The sequence below is a fragment of the Varanus komodoensis genome, unplaced genomic scaffold, assembly GCF_004798865.1.
Source record: "Varanus komodoensis strain SLA01 unplaced genomic scaffold, ASM479886v1 scaffold160, whole genome shotgun sequence".
Classification (NCBI taxonomy): Eukaryota; Metazoa; Chordata; class Lepidosauria; order Squamata; family Varanidae; genus Varanus; species Varanus komodoensis.
In genome coordinates, this window is record NW_025335469.1 from 125,200 (window position 1) to 148,486 (window position 23,287).

At 44.9% G+C, this 23,287-nt stretch overlaps 1 protein-coding gene across 2 annotated transcripts; it reads right to left on the reverse strand.

The window, feature by feature from the left end:
• Positions 1-4,006: 4,006 nt before the first annotated feature.
• Positions 4,007-10,656, reverse strand: LOC123021433 (E3 ubiquitin-protein ligase TRIM7-like). Of its 2 annotated transcripts, XM_044426150.1 has the most exons (4): positions 10,501-10,656; positions 7,314-7,403; positions 5,845-5,928; positions 4,007-4,891 (listed from the first exon to the last, which is right to left on the reverse strand). In XM_044426150.1, the coding sequence occupies exons 1-4, from the start codon at positions 10,580-10,582 to the stop codon at positions 4,368-4,370; spliced, it is 780 nt and encodes a 259-aa protein (XP_044282085.1). In that variant the 5' UTR covers positions 10,583-10,656; the 3' UTR covers positions 4,007-4,367. The 2 variants fall into 2 exon arrangements, with proteins under 2 accessions (XP_044282085.1, XP_044282086.1); XM_044426151.1 differs by lacking the exon at positions 7,314-7,403.
• Between the last annotated feature and the right edge of the window lie 12,631 nt (positions 10,657-23,287).

The window sequence follows — 23,287 nt, forward strand, 5'->3', positions numbered from 1 at the left end:
ATGTCCTTTTTATACCTGGTCCCCACAAGCCTCTTTAGCATGGTCTCAAAAACAAAACAAAACAAAACAAAACAAAACAGATTGTTGAAATCAGTCCAGCCAATGTCAAAAATGCACACAAAAGAAACCTTTTGTTGAACGTGTGTATTTTCACAAACCTGGTACTTGCCTGGGCTAGAGAAAAATGTTCTTTCTGATGGAGTCTGGACAATAAGACATACTTTCACACAATTTCCTTTTTACAGAGATGGTATTCTCTCTCATACATAGATACAAAATGAACCAACCCATTGTGAATACATGCAAACCTGAACTAGCACATGTTTCAACCAAATGATCCGTGCTTGAGCATTTAGAGGAACATGAGTGCTTATGGTTCATGGAAAGAAAAACTCTGGGAGGAGGAGTTTTGACCCTTGGCCTTTCTAGTTGCCCACATCCTTGGGCTGGCAAATGGGCCCAGCCCCCAATAAACATTAGGCTAATGTAAGGGAAATTTTTAGCACCATCAATTATTTTTTTCCCCCTCTGATGTTGGTATAAAACACACCCTACATATTCCTTTCCTTGTGAATTTTGGGGCCTGAGCAGAAATATTGGGCAACATTGCATAAAAGGGGAACAAGCTTCTTGTTGAACCCAAAGGAAAAAGTAGCCTCATAGGGATTTCAGGGGAAAAAGAAATCCCCCCCCACTGTGTGCACACTCGCGTGCGCACACACACGCACAGAGTCCCAGAGTTTCATCCATTCCCTCCCAATCATTCAGTTGTGGCATAGCAATAACAAGATGGTTGTTATTCGGAGAAAGGAAGTTTTCAGAGAGGAAAACTCTTGATGGTTGACACAAACAATTGATGCATGCTCACAACATGGTTTTTAGGTTTCCCTTCCAAAATAAATAATAAAATAAAATTCCCTAGCCCCACATTGAGAGTGTTCAAGGGTTTTTTGTTTTAACCCAATTCCTTCCCCATGCAGCTACTGTATTCCCCTGAGGCAATACAAGCTTTGAAGACTCAAAGAATCTCTGAGACTGCCTAGTCTCAGTTTCACAACCCTTTTCTGTTTGTTTGTTTGCTTGTTTGTTTTAGACACCCCAAGATTTATTTTGAGAGTTTTCTAGATACTCCAGGATTTCTTTTTGAGAGCTAGTACAATCCTGCCTCCAACCTGTGGCCGGAAGCAGAGCCGCTCCAACTTCCCAAAGTACTTTGAACTCTGCACATGCTAAGAGGCTCTTGTGTGTACGCTGCTTTTGCAGCACTCACAAAGTGGTGGTATCTTCCTGCCAGAGCATCCCCACTTTTCTTGGCTCTATGGGATGGCCAATTCCCACAGAGTCAAGAAATCCATCATTTCCCACACACATTTCCTCGAATTCAGTTGGCCAGACCAAACCCCAGAGAAGAGGCTGCAGTTGCTACCTCTAAATAATGGGGAGATTTTAGCAAACAAGGTAGACCAACCTTCCCTCCTTTTCATTGGTTTTTCTTTTCTTTACCTAGAAGTTCCTGCAGCTGCATTCTTTACCCATTTCTTCCATTATTTCCCCATCCTGTACAAAGCACCCAATCACCATTTACCAAATCTCTTAAAACATACACCAAGCACCCCCTAAATCAAGGAATTCCTGCCAAATGCACACCGTACACACTCTCATCCCCACATGGCACACACACAACATTCAGCAAAACATTCTTAATTGCCTTTCAGTCTGGTGGGGCCAGAATCCTTTCCCCCGTTCCAGAGGCGAAGCTTCTTTCCACGTCAGTCCATTTCAGTTCCTTTTTGTCATTTTCTCTGCTGCCCCCTCACCAAGAGGCCACTCTGGGTGAATCAGTAGGCAGTCAATGGGAAGTCAACTCCCCCCGCACAGTCTGTACCCACTCTACAAATATGTGGTATGGGGGTGATAGCACTTCTGTGGACGTGGTAAGGCAGGCTGAGGTACAGCATGAGGTGTTCCTAAATGGTAAGATTTATTCTGGCAGCAAGCAGCACAGGAGAGAACTAGGCTCAAGTCTCCCCTCAGCCATTAAGCTCTCTGGGTAACTTTAGGCTGGTCACTGATTCAGCCTAGCCTACCTCACAGGGTTGTTTATGAGGATAAGTTGGGAAGGAAGATGGTTGTGTACGCTGCTTTGGCCTCCTTGAAGGAAAAAAGATGGGATATAAATGTGACTAAGAAATTAATCCAACTCTTGGGGCAATCCAGAAGCAGAGATAGCTTCCTTCCAAGCATTTCTTTCCCTCTTCAGTCATGCTCCAGAAGGAGTACCAAATAATTTCTTTTAACGTATCCGTCTAATTTATTTAAGAATTTTCTTAATCTTTTTTTCCAAAAATGCTTTTAGGTTGTACTTGGAATAAATGCCCATTGGTTCTTGCCTTTCTTTCCAATGAGAAGGACAGATGAAAATGTGAGGGTCTTTGTACCCCCTTCTTTTTATAGGATTCCCCCTCATCAGACCCTCACCAATGTGGCATTCCTGCTGTCAACTTCTCTCAAAATTTTAACTGTTTGTGTTATGAAAACCGTTAATATAACCCACAAAAGAAATTCTTTCTCAGACTTGAATAACATTTTAAAAAATACTTCAGAATTTTAATTATTTCCCCATAATGACCATGGGAAGAAATGGAACTGGTGTTTCATACATATCTGTATAGCATACTATTACTTAAAAGAACATCAAGGTCCCCCCAAACTACTTAAGGTTGCTACATCGTGTGCATTTAAATACTGAGACAAACATAGTTGTAACCAACATTAGTCTAATTTAAAACCCATTCATTTCCAGGGGCCTACACTGTGTAGGACTACCACTAATACTGCCCAAATTGTAAATCTCTTCAGAAGTCACATGGAAGCATTGGGGAGGAATGATGTATGTGGAATGATTTAATAAGTAAATATTATTCTCTGCCCTTCATTCTAACAGAAGACGTGAGAGAAAAGTTTCCTTGCCTGTGGGAAGGTTTTTTTTAACGAGCAAGCTAACCTGTGTGGCCACCACCAAGAAAACCACACAGCAGAGAGACCATTTGGGTGTCAGGACTGTGAGGAAAGGTTGAAACACAACGGAGACATTGTGACACATTGGTGCACCCAGAGAGGGACTGCAGCTGGCCCTAGAGGGGGCCGGGGTACTGGGGGCACGGGAAGGTGGCACAATCAAGTCACTGTCCCTGCTAATTAGAAGTCCCAGCACTTCTGCCCTGCTGGCCCTGGTTGTTCTATGGCATTATGAACAAATTGTCTTGATCTCAGTTGGCTTGTTAGAGCCATATCCAAAGGCAGGGCCATGTGCTTGGGTGAAGTCCATTGGAGTTTAAATTCCCATTCAGTCATTAAGTGGCCACCCTCTCTACCTAACTTGTCTTGCAGGCTGTCAAAGAGAAAATCTGGAAAATGCACCTCTGTCACCCCGAGCTGCTTTCAGCAGGAGTGAGACTGAAATATTTCCAAGAGTAAAGTGAGCTTCAACTTTACAGTAAAAATAATTTTACTTTGATGGTTTCGGTCTTCTACTATTTAAAGAGCTTAGGGCAGAATAAAGCATGAGCACAGTTTGATATTTCCTGGTTCCTGTAGCTCACATCCTGTGCACCGCTCCCCACCCGCTTTGGCTTTCATTACTAAAAGACAGCGCAGGGGCGCAGGGATGGTGGCCGAATTGCAGGGAAAACCGTATGAGGCCAGACTGAGGGACCTGGGCCTTTTCAGCCTGGAGGAGAGGAGACTCCGAGGGGATCTGTTGGCGACATATAAGTACATGAGGGGGTGTCACATGGAGGTGGGTAGAGACCTGTTTTCCCCTGCGGAGGAGGGCAGGATGTGCTTCAATGGAGTCAAGCTCAGGGAGCCATGGTTCAATTTGGATGCCAGGAAGTACTTCCTGACAGGATCACCAGGTTATGGAATGGGCTTCCCTGGGAGGTGGTTGAGGCCCCATCGGTGAGGGTGTTCAAGGATAGGCTGGACGTGCACATGGTGGGCATATCATGACAGTTGCTGGCTGGAGTCAGGGGTCAGACTAGATGGCCTGGGAGACCCCTTCTGACTTGCTCTGTTTGTATGTTTCTAAGACCTTGCTTGTAACTGTGGAGAATGAATTAAACTCCTGCCAAGTTTAGCATTTCTTGAGGAAGGCTGTAGTGTTTCCATGAGGAGAGCCCAGCAGTTTCATAGCTTTTAGGATGAGGTAGGCAAGCTGGGGACTGCGGTGTTTTGAACTACAGCTCCCATAAGCTCCAGTCACTGTCATCAGGCTTATGTGAATTATAGCCCAAAATACCTGGAGAGCCACAAGATGCCAACTTCTGGCCCTTGAGACAGACCATTTTTGCATTGATTTCAGTCCTTCAGGGATGCAGTATAAGTTCAGTTCCATCCCACACACGAAACCAAGGATAGATCGTTTCTCCAGAAAAAGAAGCTTGAACAAACGCATACAATGCAGACTTAGTCTCAACATTGAAAAATTCCACCAGCCCTTGGGTGTAATCTAGAAAGACACGAATATTCCGGGGTTTCTTGGAGAGTTGAAGACGTGTATGGTTTGGAGAGGTGAAAGCGAGGTAGTTTGCCTTCCCCCAGTACTCTCCCACAGCCCAGATGCCTTCATCGGTGCTGAAATTCGTTGGGCCCTTTCTCTTCACAGATTGCTTGGCGACCCCCACCGCCCATTCTCCCTCTCCCTTCACCTCAACCTCCCAGCAATGCTTCCCTGAGTTGTATCCCTTCTGGCCCAGCACCCAGACCCGCGTATCGAATCTCTTGGTGGTGTTGGGCAGGCTCTGCTCCACCTCGCCCCATCTTGCACTTTTCTTATCCTGAGGTATGACAATCCGTGGATGAGCAGTGTCTGGATCGAAAGTCACGTGTTCTGCGGGAGAAGAAGAAAAGGGTGGCTAGACTCCATCCTTAGTGGGGAGACCTATGCAGAGGCAGAATGCTGGGGTTCTGGCTTCTTCCAGGTGGGGATGACACCAGCCAGGGCAGCGGCAGGCATAGGCATGGTTGGTCCCTGCCAAGGTCCTCCCCCCACGAGCCCCTTGGACATGCTCCTTCTCTTTGCCGTGGCAGCGCATCTGTTCACCTGCCTCTCGCTCTGACCCGGCCCACAGTGGTAGTGAGGTGCAAAGGCTCACTGGCTCTCCTGGGCACGCCAAGGAAGCAGGTGGTGGCCATGCTTAAGATGGGGAGGAAGCCCAAAAGGTTCTGGAGATGAAGGCAGGGAGAAGGCATGCATGCTGGGGGCAGAGGCCAGCTGAAGGAGTCTTGCCTGGTTTCCAGCTGCTGCTGGATTCCAGCTCCATTTTGATATCTGCAAGTCAATATTTACTGCGTGTGCCCAATGTATAGAAGGCATATAAAACCATCTCCAAGAGGCCCCACAGACAGTTTGCAGTTTGCTTTCTTTGTCTTAGCTTGGATTTCACCCCAGCTTTGCTCTAAAGCAGAGTGGGGAACTTGTGGCCTCCTAGACATGGTTGGACTCCAACTTCTATCTGCCCCATCCAGCATGCTCAATGATCAGAGGTGAGAAGTGCTGTCCGGCAACACCTGGAGGGTCACAAGTCTTTGGCCTCCTGCTGGATCACATGGAGACATCTCCATCCTTGAAGGACACACAGAATAATTGTTTTGCTGAGACAGCTTTTCTTACTGCAGTTCTCCAGCAAAAAGATGCATTTCTTCCGGCATTCATTGACTTCACACCCACCAACAGTTCATGGATAACAATTGGGACATCCCAGATTAACACCCTAATTCTTGTTTCAAGCTGCTGCGGTGGAGGAGTGTTGAAGCTGTCCAAAAGAAAGGGTTTGAAATTACCTGTTGTACTGCCTGGGACCCATTCACAGGAATTGGGTGACTTCAGTGGGCAGGAATCGTCTTGCACATTTCCAATCTGGAAAACTGTCCAAGAAACCTCAGGTCAGTGTGGTGTATAGTTAGATAGGGTTCGGCCAACGATGGGCAAATTGTGACTCTCCGAATGTGAATGGAGTGCAACTCCCATCAGCCCCTTTACTATGCAGGCTACACCTCATGGAATTTGTAGTCCCCCAAATTATGGAGGGCCACAGTCTGGGCAGTCTGGAGATTACCGGTTTCCTTTTAGTACTGAAAATGATTGCTGCCACGACTTCTCCAAGAGCCAAATGAGAATTTTCCTTGCTCCCACAGGTGGGAGAGAGGAGGAATGAGTGAAAAGCTGACGTGACCATCTCTTATCATTAAAAAGAAGCAGGTGTAATCTCCAGTTGGCAATCTGAAACTTTTGATGTCACCATTTTGCTGGTGGATACAAGGCCTGCACCATTAATGGAATAATGGTCTCAAATTACAGGAAGGCAGGTTGCAGCTAGATACCAGGAAAAGTATTCGGAGTGTTAGGACATTATGAAAATGGAACCCATGACTTAGGGAGGCTGTGGGCTCCCCCACACTGGAGGCATTCAAGATGTAACTGGGCAGCCATATGAGAGGGATGGTTTAACTGGGAGTCCTGCACTGAGCAGGGGGTGGGACGCAACAGCCTTCTGGCCCCTTCCAGCTTTACATAAATATCAGCATTTGAAGCTCTTCTCTGGTATAGAGAGATAATGGTGGGGAAAGCTACCCAAGTCTTTTACACAGCACGTCAATTCATTCAAAATCATTACTCGTAGTATTTTTATGGCTATTCTACTAATTGTGCTCACAGTGGCATACAACACTAAAAACAGTAAAGGAAAAACAAAGTCATTTTTGAAACAGAAAATGCCATAATAAAAATTAACCTGATGCAAAAGTAAAGTAAGAATATGGTCTAGAGAAAGAATGTTTCTCTTGAAAACATTTCAAGAGTTGAAAAAATGAAAAACAAAGTGTCTCAACCGAGTAAGTCCAAAAAGAGGCCCCTTGGAGGGGGAAGGGGTCCATAAGAACAGGCCAATGAAGGCTGAATCAAGAATCATTAAGGCAGAAGAGTCCCAGCAGGTAAGCATATTTGAAACTTGAAGCTGCATGTGTACTGCTGGAAAACTTCTCTGGAAAAAATAACATTTTAAACCCCAATCCACAAAAATGAATAAATAAACAGGATTAGTCCCTTAGCCCTCCTTGCCCTCAGCTTAACATCTGGAAAATGTAACAGGTGAAACTTTTCCTGACATGAGAATAAATTAATTGGCAAAGCTGCCTCTACCAGATTTGCTAGATTTCATTCATAGAAGGCATGGGAGAAGAGGCAGGGAAATATGCAGCAATCCACAATATCTCAGAATACTGAAGCATCTTAGAATACAATAGAAACCTACCTATTAGAAGTGTGACTAGGGCCACATTCAGAGCAATGCTTCCTACCAGCACAATGGCCAGTGTGATTTTGCAGCATGTTGAACAAGAAGCTGTGGGATTTAAGATTCATCATGAAAGCACATCTGCTCTGAGTTTTTGAAAAGTACAAGCCGGACAAGCGAGAAGACACTGCTCTGTTCAGGCATCCAGACCGTCATGTCTTCTTTCAGGATGCCCCATTATGTTGACCTCTGGGATCTCGGTTGTCTCTCTTGCAACAAGCTAGAGCCCCTGCTTTGCACGCTATGAGCACAGAAGGAGCGACTGGACAGTGTGAGCCAAGATGCTTACTCTGTTACGACATCTGAACTGCACCTTTTATAAATAGGTGTGGGCAACCCTCAGGCCATAAGCTGCCCATGTGGGACCCCGGCACTGTTTCTTCTGCCCCCACATGCCCCCCCCCATAGCTCCCAGTGTCCTGCTCCTTCCTCTCTGTTGGGCTGGTGGGAGCCCGATGCAGCCAGGAAAAGGGGTGTGGGAAGGGCTGGGGTTGGCTCCTCTCTTGCGCTTTTGCCTGGAGAAGCCCTGCAATGGAGGTGAGGTTAAAGTGTTGTCCCCACTACAACTATCCTCAGCATTATTTCACTGGGGGGAGGCTTTATCCTCCCCACCCCCATCCCCGCAATAGCATGCATCGTCACCTCCTGAATGAACCTCATTCAACCAGGTTTTCAGTGGCTTGTAATTAATTCTATTCCTTGCACTGTTTTCTATCATGAGTGTCGTACTTGAAGCCGTTTCAAACAGTTGCTCCCTAAAGGTTGGGGACGCCTCTCTCACAAGCAGGAGCAAGAAAGGGGGGGGGGCAAGCAGAGGAATCAGCTGAGTGGTGCTGCCCCCAACAGGCACTGCCACCCTGTCGATTCTCCCCCCTTCTGCGTGTGTGCATGAGAGCAGCCCTTCTCAGGTGTGCACGCAGGTGAATTCACAGGTGAATTAGCTGGGTGCTGCTGCTCCTTTCCACAGCACCGCCCAGCACACGCCCCCCCCCACCATTCCTTTCTCCTGAATGTGTAGCAGCCCCCTTTGGAGCAAGTGTGAGGGGCCCGATCAGCCCCCTTGCCTTCTCTACTGTGCTGTAGAGCACGGGCCCCATTTATACGGCAGAGACTGTGTGCTGGCTGCGAAGAGCAGAACGGGGTGGGCAGTGGCAGCTGCCAAGTGAGGAGCCTCCCTCCTCCCTGGGGGAGCACCAGGGGGGCTGGAGAGGGAGGAGGGTGGCAGGAGGGAAAGGGTTCCCACCAGGAGCCTGATGGTCTGTCAAGCACGTCATGCAAACCGTGGTGACTCTGCAGGGCTGCTTGCCATGACATGCAGGCCCAGCTACTGAGTGTAAACAGTCTTCACTGGACTGTTGATGAGGTCCCCCTCCTTAGGGGTTGTTCTCTGGGTGTGTATTAGTGAGATGGCTTTTGTCCTCCTTGAAACTTCAAGCTCCCTTCGAGCCCGCTGTTAAGCTCAGTCTTCTGCAGGAGTGGTACCATTTTGGTTACATAAGGAGTCACACTTAGGACATTTTGCTCTTCATATAGAACAGGCACCTTTTGGTCATCCAGATGTTTTGGCCTACAACTCCACCCTCCCTCACTCATGGCTGCACTCGCTGGAGCTGATGGAAGTTGTAGGCCCAAACATCTGGAGAGCCACAAGTTATATACATTTGAAATATACAATATGAATAGGATGGAATCTGTTAATGGAGATATAATTCTTATTATTTCCATTTTGTTGCTAATATGATCATACTATTAATTGGTTTGTTTTTATCCTCTAGCTTTGACCAGCTCTTTGGGAGATTAGGGTTATTTATATATTTTAAAAGCTCTTCTATCCTGTCCCCTACAGAACGTCTCAGGGAGTTAGTAAACTGGTACTTGGATAAGCAGCTTCATCTCCTTTGAACACCTAAGCCAAGCAGAGTCCCTTCTTTCTTCTTCCAATAACTGAAGGAAGAGCAAGCCATCCTTGCAGGCACTTGCCTGATCCTACAGCGGTGGTTTCTCCCAGCTCTCCAAGAACCTTTCGCCCTGAACCAAGTGGCTTTTTGCAATACGAGCACAATCAGTCTCGGCTAGTGTGGTTTTATGTCCATTGTACTCAAGTGGGGTGGTTGTAGGTCCACCTGGAAAGATGGAAGATGGGATCTCACCTCAATCAGAACATTGGAAACACCCCCCCCCACCCCATGCTGATTCTCCCTTTTACATGGTCTGTCCAGCTGGCAATCCTGTTTCCCCATCATTGGCTGGTTTCTGGTCAGAAAGAAGGTGCCAGGTTGTGTTGAAAACATCTACACTTGAAAAAGGTGATCCCAAGTAGCAGAGCTGGGATAATTCACTACCAGAAGCTTTGAGAGCCACTGCTACTCTGAGGAGTAAGTGCTGGGCTGACTGAACAGCAATCTGGCTCCAGAATACGTCAATTTGGAATGTACTTCCCAGATAGGTACGCCTGGCGCCGAGCTTATACTCTTTTCGGCACCACGACAAAACTTTTTTATTTAAACGTCATTTTAAAATCAATAGCTTTTAATGTACAGTGGCTCTTGTTTTGTTTTGTGCTTATTTTGTGTTAATTGCTGTTTATTGTTTTATACATTATTACTGTTTTAATTCATTTATTGGAAGTTGCTGTTGTTTTAAATTGTTCTTTTAAAGTACAGTAAGCCGTCCTGAGATATTTATATAAAGGACGGCATATAAAAGCTTTTAATAAATAAATAAATTTCATTAATACACGATGTTTAGTTCCTACCCCATCCTCCCTTCAAAGGTCTTGATGGCTGCTTTGTAAACTCACAACACCCTATGAAATAGATGCATTTGAAAGAGAATGGCTGCCCAAGGTAAATTTCACATTCAACAAGGACTGGAATATGAGCTTTCCTGGTCTTAATCTAGGGGCAGGCAGATATTTAGATATTTTTGCCTACAACTCCCATCAATTGGTCAGCACTGCCAATAGCTAGGGATCATGGGAGTTTTGCCAAAACATCCTGAGGGCTACAAGTTGCCCACACCAGCTCTAATTCAACACATTTCACTGCTACATTGACTCTCCTAATAACCATGACACTTTCATTAGGAAACAAGCTATTTAAGCATCCATAAATAGCAATCTAAAAATGACCTTTTCAATCCATACCTTGTGTCTTTCGTGGAATAGGTGGCAAGTGGGTATTCCTTCTTTCTGGTTCTATTGACATATATCCTTCTGCGTCTTCCATTTTCTAGACCTTTCTTCAAGTTTACTTTCAGGTAAGGCTAATGAGAAGGCAGCTTTGTGAGAGAGAAGCCTCCTGAAAGGTAGACTTTCTGTCTTTGGAAAAGGAAGCTTAAATGTTTTTGAGACTCCTCAACCCACGCATTAAATTGGGCCATTTCAGCTCCTCCCACAATCCTACGTTAATGGGCCTTCCTGAGCTGATCCACTGAGCTAATCCAGTGCAGCCACACATGGCGTGTTGAGCAACGCATCCTTCCTCTTTTAAACTTGTGACCATTGCATGTACACTGCATTTTGTGTGTACACAGTGCAAAGTGCAGTGCTGGATAAACCAAAAAAAAAAAAAAGAACCCCAGAATCATTTCACACAGATCATCTCACAGAACCAAACCCAAAAAAGTCTGGGAGGTGTTTGGAAAAGTCAGATAAATCCTGGCAGAAAAGGGTCGCTTATGCGTCTTTGCGTTATAAAATGCCTGCACCCCTTTCTCAGGAAGCCCCCAAAAAATCCAAGCCAGGTTACTGTTTGGCATTGGCTGTTACTTTAAGAAGTGGGACTTGGTGGCTTCCCCAAGAAGCTGCCAGGGCTCTTGTTTTGCTGATCGGTAAGAACTGGTCAGGCTGCCAGGTTAACAGCATTGCAACCACCCTCGTTTGCATGCCAAGACTCACAATAATCCCGTGATCATTGTGTTAATCTCCTGCAATCCAATGCCATTGTACTGAGCCCCCTCTGCAGGCCTCTCACCTTCTGACTGTGTTCCCCTTATTTCCTCATCAACTGCCCAGCTGCTGGGCCCATGTGACTCAGAATCTGTAACACACTCTGTATATGTTCGAAGAGCCTGTAGTTGGTGGTGAGACCCACTACCAGGTAGCATCCTGTTGTATGTAACTGCAGGGGGCCTGGGAGATCTTTCAATAACACTGCTGGGTTCAAGGTGATTCAATAGCCTGCACAGAAATTGCACCTCTCTGTGTGGGCATCAGATCCCACGGTAAAAAAATATCCTGTCTTTCAAGTAGCTTCCCCCAGATTTCTGTGTGCAAGGCAGCTGGTTGTAATTGTTTCCAGATGTGGGAATATTCTCTGAATACCTGCCACAGATGAGGTCAGGAGAGGCTTTCCTGGGAAGGATGGTGTGCGTGAGGTTCCTTTTTGAGAAGGGCTTTCTCTTCTCTGTCTGCAACCGAGCTTGTGAAAGGGTTTCTCAAGGTGTGGAAACAGAGAAAGACTCAACTCTCTGTTCTTGCAGAGTACACAGACCCTTGACAATACGTTTGCCTATTCAAAGAGGGCCAGCAGGCTCTGTTGGGCTGAGATCAGAGACCTTGTACAGAATTATGGGATGTGACCCACAAGGTAAGGAACTTGGCTCTGCGTTTCAGAAGAGCCTGCCTGACTGGTCCTTTTGTCCATTTCACAAGAGCCTGGCTGTTCCTGGCAGTACATTTTCCCAGCACCATATATTTCCGCAATTCTGTTGATGTCCTCAGTCAGTTTTCACTCAAGCTAGATGAACAGGTAGGGTGAGCTGCATGCTCATCTCTTCCTCATACCTCTGTTAGTGAGGAACCTGGTGGCATGCAGCAAAAGGAGTATGGGAGAAAGACTGTCCCCTTTCGCCCACACACAGACACCTCGGCTCCCTGCAGGCACCAGGTTCGTATGCTAGGCATGGAAAACTGTCTCACTGACTTCAGAGGAAGCATTCTCCTACATTTAGCTGTAGCAGACATTCATCAGCCCTGCATGGATCATAGTTTATGCTGTGAGCATCAGGCTAAGGGTTTGGTTATTCAAGAGCCAAGAAAGTATTTTATTTATTTATTTAGGAAATTTCTATGCTGCCCCATTTGCCGAAGCCTCGGGGCGGCTCACAAACATAAATAAACTTCGTTAAAATAATATAAATTAACAGTATAAATTAAGTCGCCCTGGCCAAAGAATAAAATGAATAAATACTATTAACAGTTAAAATGACATTTGAATAAAAAGGTCTTTGCCTGGCGCCGAAAAACAAATAACGACGGCGCCAGGTGGACCTCTATTAAATACTTAATAATAATGAGAGTTGGATAGCAGAAATAGCCCCCTAACCATGCTTTTGGTGATAAATCAGAAAGTTATCCTGGAGGCTTTTTAGTGGCCACAGGTATGATACTATGAATTTTCTTCTCTCCTGTCAGGGCGGTCCAGTCACTAAGCTCGAACTCATTTCGCTTGGAATGTGGAAATGTTTTGCTGATTGATGACCCATCAAAGACTACACAGAGGAGAGAACTTTGGGACAGAAATGTTCTGTTGTTTGCTCAGACCTTATGATACTTCAGAGAGCCCACATAGGAAACACCATGTGAAGCCTGAGAAGTGCTTTGTTCAGAAATACCTTTTTATGAGGCACTGGAGAATTCTCACAAGAGAAAAATCGTGTGCATGCTTGGAATGTGGCCAGGAGTTTGGTTGGAAATCAGCGCTTTCCTAACACCAGAAAGCCAGTGTAGGAAGGATTTATACAGGTGCTCCAAGATGTTTCCTGTACTGAAGGAAAGGAAGCATATTTTAATATGTGCTGGCAAAAGCTTATTTCTATCTGAAAACGATTCTAAAGTTTAGATCCCAACCCATAGTAGAGGTGAGTGATGGCAATAGAAGAGTTGCAGGTACACATCAGGTAGAATAACTTCCTTTCACTCATAAGGAAGTTATTAACTTCCTTTCACTCCTTCCTAACTTCCTTTCACTCATTTCACTATTTTATGTGTATTATATTTATTAATAATCTCTTGCACTTCTTCTCCAGAATAAGAATGTTTAAGGGCTAGGGAAGCAATGGACAATTTCTGACTCTAGGGAAGAAATTTAATTGGCAGGAACATGTAGAGAAAGGAGATAAGGGCAGTGCTTTTTTTTTTGTCATAGAACGCACCGGAACAGAGTTTTTTTGACAGATTTTCCAAGTTTTAAAAGTAACTTTTGAAAATGTGTTGTTTGGTCCACAAAGATTTGAATCGCCCTGTCGAGCGTAGCAGGTCAGTGGCGAAATCATTAAAACGGTGCATGCAGGCTGCTTGTGTGTCGAATCCGATGAATGCATACTTTGTCTGTGCCGGTTGTGATGGTGCTGCTCGGCTTGTGACTGGTCCTGTGGTCGCGCGCTGAGTGCTTACTGTGGGCGGCGACCGTTATGTTTCATTACACAACTGACACGTGTGGGTGTGTGTACAGTGATTGACTACGTGTGAAAGGTAAATGATTTCATGAGTTCCGGCACCATTTTTCTTAAAAAAAAAAGCACTGAATAAGGGCATTCTACATAATCGTCCCTCAGTGACTCCACAGCCACCCTGGACACACGGTTTCCATCATGTACATTATCTAGTTAGTGGGCACCACCTTTAAGAAGGATCCAGATATAATGGGATTAGTTCAGAGAAGGACAACAATGCCATGCTGCCTCAGGTAGCGAAGACAGGATGCCCATGTGACCAGTTGCTAGGGAACATGTGTGGGAAGCTATTTTGGCACTTATATTCCTACTTTTCATGCCAGCCCTGTGAGGCAGACTGGGCTGAGAGAGTACGAGTGCCCAAGGAGCCTCAGTGGGCCGCATGGCTGGGTAGGGAGTCTGAGGTGGGCCTCCTTGTTTTTTATTTTTTATATGGCCCAATAGCCAAGGCTCTCTGGGCAGTTAACCAATGTTAACAACGCACAAACAAGAAAGAGAAAAAAAAATTATCCTAAGGCAATAAAACCACAACAATTGCCACCAAATCAGCACAGAGGTATAGCAGTGGTACAGGATAAAATGCAATGTTTAACGTTTTTATTTATTTTATTTATTTATTTTTCGATTTATATCCTGCCTTTTTCCTACAAAGGGCTCAAGGCAGCTTACATCATTCTCCTCCTCCATCTTATCCCCACAACAACAACCCTGTGAGGTAGGATGGGCTGAGAGTCTGTGACTGGCCCAAAGTCACCCAGTTGGCTCCATGGCTGAGCGGGGACTAGAACCCAGATCGTCTGAGTCCCAGTCCCGTGCTCTTAACCACTACACCACACTGGCTCTCACTGTTTAACTGTTAAAATACTGGGAAAATAAAAAGGTTCCCCCCTGGGGCCACAAACAATATAGAGTAGGTGCCAGTCACACCTCTTTGGTGAACTCATTCCATACCTGAGTGCCACAACCGGAAAGGTCCTTTTCCTGGTAGCCACCTTCCTTACTTCCTTTGGAGGGGGCTCCTGGAGGAGGACCCCCAAAGATGACCTTATTGTCCAGGTATTTATTTACTTATTTATTAGATTTGTTTAAAAGCTGTCTGTTACCCACTAACATATGTTACCCAGTAACATATGGGATGAGTTGTTCCTTCAGATAACCTGATCCCAAGCTGTTTAGGACTGAATGTTAATACTAGCACTTTGAATCAGGCCTGGACTTCAATATATTTATTGAATATATTTAAATTTATTTATGGTTATTATACAAGTGCTATGTTTTCACTGCCTTGGCATTTCTTTAAATTATAAGATGTATAGTGGTTAAAAAAAACCAAATGGATAAAAATGTGGAGGAAGTTAAACAGTCTCACACACCAGCAGTTGTGTAATCCAGCCAATTTCCTTTGCAAAAACTAGGCAGTGAAAGGATTAAAAAGTCTTTAGTCATGGTGAAGCTGCGTGTCTTAAGAGGGTTCCTTCCTCTCTCCCTATCCCTTTCCAGCAGACTCAAACAAAACCACAGAAGTAAAGTTCTTTTATTAAAACTCACCTGGTTATAGAATGGTATAAAACAGAGTAGTGTTTTCTTCGAGATGCAGAAGAAGCCATCCTGAGACACTTGTAGTGGATGGCCTATAAAAGCTTTTAATAAACAAACAAACAAATAAATAAATAAGAATCACCTGCCCATTTAAAAAGTTAAATCCAGATTGAATTGTCCCCTTCTTCCCTTCCTTTCTGTTAAGTTTCTGTCTCCACCCTCAGGATGGCTCCTATTGCTTGCAGGAATGATTGTTGGGAAAATTTGGATGAATCCTGTCTGAAAAGCATTACTCCTGTGTGCCTTTGCATTGTGGGATTAAATCCTGTCTTCTTTCTCAAAACCAAGCTGTCACTGTTTAAAATGGCATTCCCCCGCTCCCTTCTCTCACCTTTAGCTGTGGGCTACAGCAGACAGGCTATTTTAGCCCAAATATACATTGTAAATAGTCATTGTTGGAATTCAGTTTACAATAATCTTTTGATAGCCCAGAGGGCTTCATGTGCTCTGATCATGCAGAATGTTTAGAGTCGAGATAGGGGTCTGAGCTTATCATGAATAGTTTCTAGTAGCTTGAATTTGCATGTCTGAGCAGACCTGGAGATGGGTTCAAGTTACTCAACTAAAGTCTCAATACAGACAATTAGAAATATTGTAATCTCATTGTTACAGTGTGATTGACTGACATTTCTTTATCTGTTCTGTATGTGATGACCTCAGAATCTCATTGTAATCTCTACATTCTGTCATCAATTGCCCTGTACCTGTGTACCTATAAATGCCCTGTAATGGTATTGAAGCTTGGCAGCAGAGTTCATCTCTGCCTGCCCGGTAATGCAGCATGCATTATCGTGAGAGTACCGCGGGAACCTTGGGGGTAAAACAATAAAGCCTCAGATGGTCTAGACGCTTGGTCTTTCCCACGACTCTTCTCAAATTGAGATTCCAGGATTCTGACATGATGCAAGCATTCTTACTTGGGCTTAAACTTCAGTAGTAGTAGTAAATTTATTGTATTTAGCCATAGGCCATTACAAGTTTGCACAGCAAAACAACGGATTGACAAAACCATAAATCTAGTGTAGCAAAACATGATACTAAAAGAACGAGCAGTCATAAATCAGGCTCAGCAGGTAACCTTGAAGCTTGCAAGACCTTGTCCCCCACCCCGGCTTGCCCCAGCTCCACCCGAGAACTGGATAGATCCATCTGAGCATCCTATAACATGTGAAAAGCAAACCCCATTTCTACACCATGGGAGAGGTCTGGTGAGAAGTAACTCAGAAGCTGCAGAAAAATGCTTGGCAGACCTCTGGAAGACCTGTGCCTTAAGTGTTGAAGGTCCCAGTCCAAACCCCACCACCTCCCATGAAAAGCAGATGAATCTGCAGGTGACGGGAAAGACCTCTCTCTCCCTTCCCGACAGCCTGGAAGAGTAACTGCAGCTGTGCTAGACAGTGCTAGGTTAGAGGATGTAACAGTCTGACCTGATGTACAGCAGTGTCCGAGTCTGCTTCTCTGATTCAAAGCACACCAGTCAGTTTAATATAAAATCGGTCTGCAAGATAACCAACAAGAGTGGAGCCACAGAGGAGCTGAATTCTCCACTCTCCTGGTGTTCCTAATTCAGCATTGGTTAATACCTTTGGAGCAAATTCCTGTGTCCCACTTCTGGCAACCAGGTTTTGCCTCCCTGCATTGAGGCAAGCATGCTGAGTCACCTTTGCTAAATTGGAAAGGCACAGGCCTGTGGCTGGAAGTGGAGCAGAGGGTTCGACTCAATGGTCTTATAGGACCCTTTCAACTCTTTTGTTGTTGTTAGTCGCGAAGTCGTGTCCGACCTATCGTGACCCCATGGACAACACTTCTCCAGGCCTTCCTGCCCTCCACCATCTCCCAGAGTCCAGTCAAGCTCACTTCAACTGCTTCAGTGACTCCATCCAGCCACCTCATCCTCTACTGTCCCCTTCTTCTTTTGCCATCTATTGTTCCCAGCATTAGACTCTTCTCCAGGGAGTCCTTCCTTCTGATTAGGTGGCCAAAACATTTGAGTTTCATCTTCACTATCTGGCCTTCTAAAGAGCAGTCAGGGTTGATCTCCTCTAGGACTGACCAGTTTGATCGCCTTGCGGTCCAAGGGACTCACAGGAGTCTCCTCCAGCACCACAATTCAAAGGCCTCAATCCTTCAGTGCTCAGCCTTCCTTATGGTCCAACTTTCATAGCCATACATTGAAACTGGGAAAACCATAGCCTTGACTATACGCACTTTTGTTGGCAGGGTGATGTCTCTGCTTTTTAGTATGCTGTCTAGATTTGCCATAGCTTTCCTCCCCAGGAGCAAGCGTCTTTTAATTGCTTGACTGCAGTCCCTGTTTGCAGTGATCTTGGAGCCCAGGAAAATAAAATTTGTCACCACCTCCATTTCTTCCCCATCTATTTGCCAGGAAGTGAGAGGATCGGATGCCGTGATCTTAGTTTTCTTAATGTTGAGTTTCAAGCCAACTTTTGCGCTCTCCTCCTTCACCTGCATCAAGAGGCTCTTTAGTTCCTCTTCACTTTCTGCCATCAGAGTTGTATCATCTGCATATGTGAGGTTGTTGATATTTCTCCAGGCAATCTTAATTCCAACTGGTGATTCATCTAGCCCTGCCTTTCTCATGATGTGCTCTGCATATAAGTTAAATAGGCAGGACGACAGTATACAGCCTTGCCGCACACCTTTTCCAATCTTGAACCAATCAGTGGTTCTGTGTCCAGTTCTCACTTTTGCTTCTTGACCCATATGTAGGTTTCTCAAGAGACAAATAAGAACTTGCCACAATTTGTTGTGATCTACACAACCAAAGGCTTTAGCATAGTCAATGAAGCAGAAGTAGATGTTTTTCTGGAACTCCCTAGCTTTCTCCATGATCCAGAGTATGTTGGCAATTTGATCTCTAGTTCCTCTCCCTCTTCGAAATCCTGCCTGTACCTCTGGTAGTTCTCGGTCCACATACTGCTGGAGCCTGGCTTGTAGGATTTTGAGCATCACTTTGCTAGCATGAGAAATGATTGCAATGGTGCGGTAGTTTGAACATTCTTTGGCATTGTCCTTCTTTGGGATTGGAATGTAAACTGACCTTTTCCAATCCTGTGGCCACTGTTGAGTTTTCCAAATTTGCTGGCTTTCAACTCTACTACTATTCTATTCTGTCCTTTTAATGTCACAAAATTCTCCAGCAAGCCCAAATCTACAGTTAGTCGGTGAAGCAGGAATTGCTAAGCTGTGATCTCTTTTAGTATTTCGCATTAAAAAGGCTTTCATTTTACTGAGCATCCCCTTTTATGAATGGCATTTGCCTGTTCAGAATGACTCAGAGGAACAAAAACAGATTAAAAATACACTAATGCACATGTAAAGATATGCTTCCCAGCTTGCATGCAATGAACCTTCAGGAAAAATTGGCATTTAAATAAACATGCCCTCTGACTGGCCCATTTACTACATACAAAGAGAGTTTTACATTGGGGAACATTCAAATATTTCTATCTGCAGCTCTCCCCACACCCATCTGGAGTTTCTAGTTAAACAGTTTAGAGTTCACATCCTCATTCTGGATAATGTGCAGATGGATGCATGCATGTATGTATCATGATTATATCCCACCTTTTTCCTTGTGAGGAACTCAAGACAGCTCACACAGTCCTCTTCTCAATCTTATCCCTACAACAACAGCCTTGTGAGGTAGGTTGGACTGAGAGCGAGTCTGTGAGTGGTCCAAAGGCACCCAGTTAGCTCCATCGCTGAGTAGGGACTAGAATCCAGGAGTCCCTGCCTCCCGTTCCTAACCAGTACATCACAGTGAAGATCAGCTCTTAAATACGAATGCTCTTTCTTGTTTTCATCCCTGGTGGTTATCCGACCAGCCACCCTACACAGTGATAGACTCCAGTGATGCAGGACCTGGCCTGATCTAACTGGCAGAGAATATCTTCCTTGAAAAGCAGAAACTCAGCAAAGAAAGGCAACTTCCTTGCTTATTTAGCTGTGCTATTGTTTTATCTGCTCCACAGGAGGCCACAGGTGCTGGTGGGGGGGGGGGGATCCTTGACAATTTGCGAATTTGCATATGCTCTGAAGTGTTTTAAAGGACCCTGTATTCTAAGGACAACACTATTTGTTAAAAATATGTATAAACAAAGAAGAGGAGCATATTTGAGTTATGTGGGGGAAAAGACCTAAGGCAGAAAGAGTCATGCTAAACACTACACATGGATTACATTGTTCCAGTATCCATATTTTATCTCACCAAGTGGGTAAAAAAAGGCTTCATGTAACTTTACTAAATGGGGAGAATTAATCACTAGGACCCGCAGGGAAGATTGAATCGCCTTGATCCCCAGCAGTTTTATTGAAAGATCACCCAGGCCCCCTGCAGTTACTTACGACAGCATGCTACCGGGTAGTGGATCTCACTGCCAACTACAAGTTCTTAGAACATATACAGAGTGTTTTATAGTTTCTGAGTCACCTGGGCCCAGCAGTTGGGCAGTTCATGATGAAATAAGGGGAACACAGTCAGAAGAAGGTGAGAGGCCTGCAGAGGGGGCTCAATACAATGGCATTGGATTGCAGGAGATTAACACAATGATCACGGGATTATTGTGAGTCTTGGCATGCAAACGAGGGTGGTTGCAATGCTGTTAACCTGGCAGCCTGACCAGTTCTTGCTGATGAGCAAAACAAGAGCCCTGGCAGCTATTGGGGAAGCCATCCAGTCCCACTTCTTAAAGGAACAGCAAATGTCAAACAGTAACCTGGCTTGGAATTTTTGGGGGCTTCCTTGAGCAAAGTGTGCAGGCATTTTATAACACAAAGGCACATAAGTGACTCTTTGGCAGGATGTAGCTGGATTTCCCCAACACTTACTTCTTCTTTGATGCATATCTGAAAATAATTTTTTCACATCTGCTTTTTGCTTCCAGGGTAAAAATGTGCTGTTAATTTTAGAACACAAACTTGTAAAAGGAAATGCCAGCAGACACTGGACACGTTTGCACAATACAATACGCATCCTAACCATGATGTGCCAAAAGGCCTCTAGGCACATTGTAGAAAGGTTGCTCTCTTTTATTAAGAAGCGCAGGGAATGCTGATTCAATGTGCAGATGACTCAAAAAACCCTAGAAAGCAGAAACAAATCAGATGTAAACCTCTTTAGCAACACTCTCTTTTATGATGAGGTGGAAGTTATATTTTGGTGTTAAAAGGTAAAGGTAAAGGTTTCCCCTTGACATTAAGTCCAGTCATGCCTGACTCTAGGGGGCGTTGCTCATCTCCATTTCCTAGCTGAGGGAGCCAGCGTTGTCCGCAGACAGTCTCCGTGGTCATGTGGCCGGCATGACTGAACACCGAGGAGCACAGAACGCTGTTACCTGCCCACCAAAGTGGTACCTTTTTATCTACTTGCATTTGCATGCTTTCGAACTGCAAGGTTGGCAGGAGCAGGGACCGAGCAACAGGAACTCATCCCTTTGTGCAGATTTGAACCGGCAACCTTTCGATCAACCAGCCCAGCAGCACAGCAATTTAAACCACTGCACCACCTGCAGTACCCTATTTTGGAGTTATGTTACATTAAATGAAAATTTGATTTTTTTTCTTTCTTTTTGCTCCTTATACATTCCTGTAAGTACAGCACCAAAAGATTAGATCTATCTAGAGCTGTATTTGCAATATTCATTGCTTGAAGTGTTTTAATCAGTTGCACATAGTTAACAGGGCAGCCAAAGTCTCCTTAAATATTATAAATATGTTTGATAATACTTAGCAAAAGTAAAATCCATAGTATGCACAAAAGATCAAATAGGTCGTAGAAATTTTACCTTTACAAAAAGCAGGACTCCTGTCGCTATCTTGTATTGGTGTTTATCTGCCTCTGTCTTAAACTTTGGGTTAAAAACAAAACACTTCTTTCTTAGTCTTGTTCAGTATTTTATTGATTTTAATTTGCTAGCCGTTTTCACATTCGCAGAAAGAAAAGCGCAGGGAACATAAATCAAGTTCTTTCAAGATGGGTAGAAACTACAATTCCCAGCAAGTAGTGGTCTTTTGATCGGCTTGCCGCTTGAGTATCCCGGCTTTTGATTGGCTTAGATGGGGTGCCGAGAAGGGGAAGGATTGGCTAAATTAAACAATGGGTGTAGGGTCTGCATGGTCTCTGCGGCCGCAGGTCAGAGGTAGGGAATTGCTAGAATAAAACATTTCTCCAGAGAATCCTTTGCATCCCATCGCTCGCAAATGCAGGTAAGGGAGGGAGGAGTTTTATTATATTGTTTCCGAGACCACAGAAAAACAGCGGTGTCTTTTCCCTTTGTCTACTTGCGCCCCCCCCCCCCAGCTTTAAAATAGATCTAAAGTGGGAAAAGAAATTGCGCATTGGATCCCCGGGTGGATTTGGGAAGGAGAATGAGAGAGAAGGGGAGGGGAAATAAAAGCAGGAGGAAAGATCCATGTACGACCTCTTGCAATTGCAAACGGGGAAAATGTAGTTACTTGAAGAATCTCAGTCGGAACAGGGCAAATGTCGGATCCCTGAAATTAAGAAGGGATCCTTTTAATTTTATGGATCTTCATGATTTTTACGTGGTTTGAGGGGTTTTCCCGGTAAAAGATCCCTGCCTCAGGCCCATGTTTTTATGTTGTCGCAGTGCAGTGATAAGTAGATCGATGGCTTTTCTGGTGCAATCCCCGGCTACTGATACAGTTCGTGTTTTGGTGCTGAAAAAACCATGGGGATTTACCTGTAGTCCACGTTCTGGAACTGTGGCAGCACCAACAAGCGTCATTTCTGTGATTTTCCAGGTTCACTCTGTGAAGGTACAGGTGATCTATGATTGAATGGTAGTTTTAGGGATGTCCCTGCAAAAACGTAAAATCAAGAGGATCTGATTTAGTTTTTGTGGATATGACTTTTTCTTTCTTCCTTATTGTTCCTGTTACCTTTTAAAACTGTGTCAAAAGAGCTCAAGAAACAGACACCGAGCCTTGCTGGAATAGACTAATGGCTGGGCTAATATAGTATCCTTTTCCCACCTTTTCCCAGTTGAAATAGGCAGGCATTCCTTATTCTCCAACAATTGACTTCTTGTGAGTAGTAATAGCAGCAGCATTAGGTGCAGAAACAAGACTGTAGAAAGATACAAAGAGCCCTGCTGGATTGAAGCAAAGGCCCCTCAAGCTCAGCATCCTGTTCCCACAGTGGGCAGAGAGATGCCCCATTGGGAAGCACCCAAGCCGGACATGAGGGCAACTCAGCTCTCCTCCAATTACTGTGGAGCCACATACACGAAGAACAAAGGGCTCCTTGCACTGGATAAATTCTTAAAACCCCTTTGGCAGCTGCCCATTGAGAAAGCCTCAGAAGAGCCTTTCCTCCCAGAAGTTCTCCAATAGCTCTTGTGGGAGCAGCAGGTCCAGGTGGTGGGGCACCTGCCAAAGCCCCGTCTCAGCTTTGAGCCCTCCATCAAGAGATCCCTGGGCCATCCTTGTTCCTCTGGCCCTGAAGTGGGGTGGGTCGTGGTGAAGGGGAGTAGCAATGGTGAAAAGGAGAAGTGGCAGCCACTTAGTGGGGGGAAGCAGTGTGGAGGGGGAGCTGTGGGGAGTGGCCATGGAGGAGGGGGTGATCATCTCCAGTGAAGGAGAGGACCCTTTCTGAAGATGTCTTGTCTGGGCCCTGAAGATCTAGGGCCCCCACATTCAAGAGTGAAAGTGATTGAAAATCTTTTTTTTTCTTTTTAATGCACAAAAGTTTCTTGCCGCTTCCTTCATTTTCTAAAGCGAATGAAGTGAACACACAGTATTATGGTGCTGTTCTAACCAAGGATCCCTAAGCACACTTTCCTGCTGTGTTGAAGCTTTTTGTTCTTTATCAGCGCATGGTGCAGCAAAGAATT

Excerpts from the sequence above, each read along its gene's own strand:
- LOC123021433 (XM_044426150.1), bottom strand. The coding sequence starts at position 10,582 with ATGGAAGACGCAGAAGGATATATGTCAATAGAACCAGAAAGAAGGAAT. Across the intron at positions 7,404-10,500 it reads TATTCCACGAAAGACACAAG|CTTCTTGTTCAACATGCTGC; the intron begins GTATGGATTGAA and ends TAAATCCCACAG. Across the intron at positions 4,892-5,844 it reads GGTCCCAGGCAGTACAACAG|AACACGTGACTTTCGATCCA; the intron begins GTAATTTCAAAC and ends CTTCTCCCGCAG.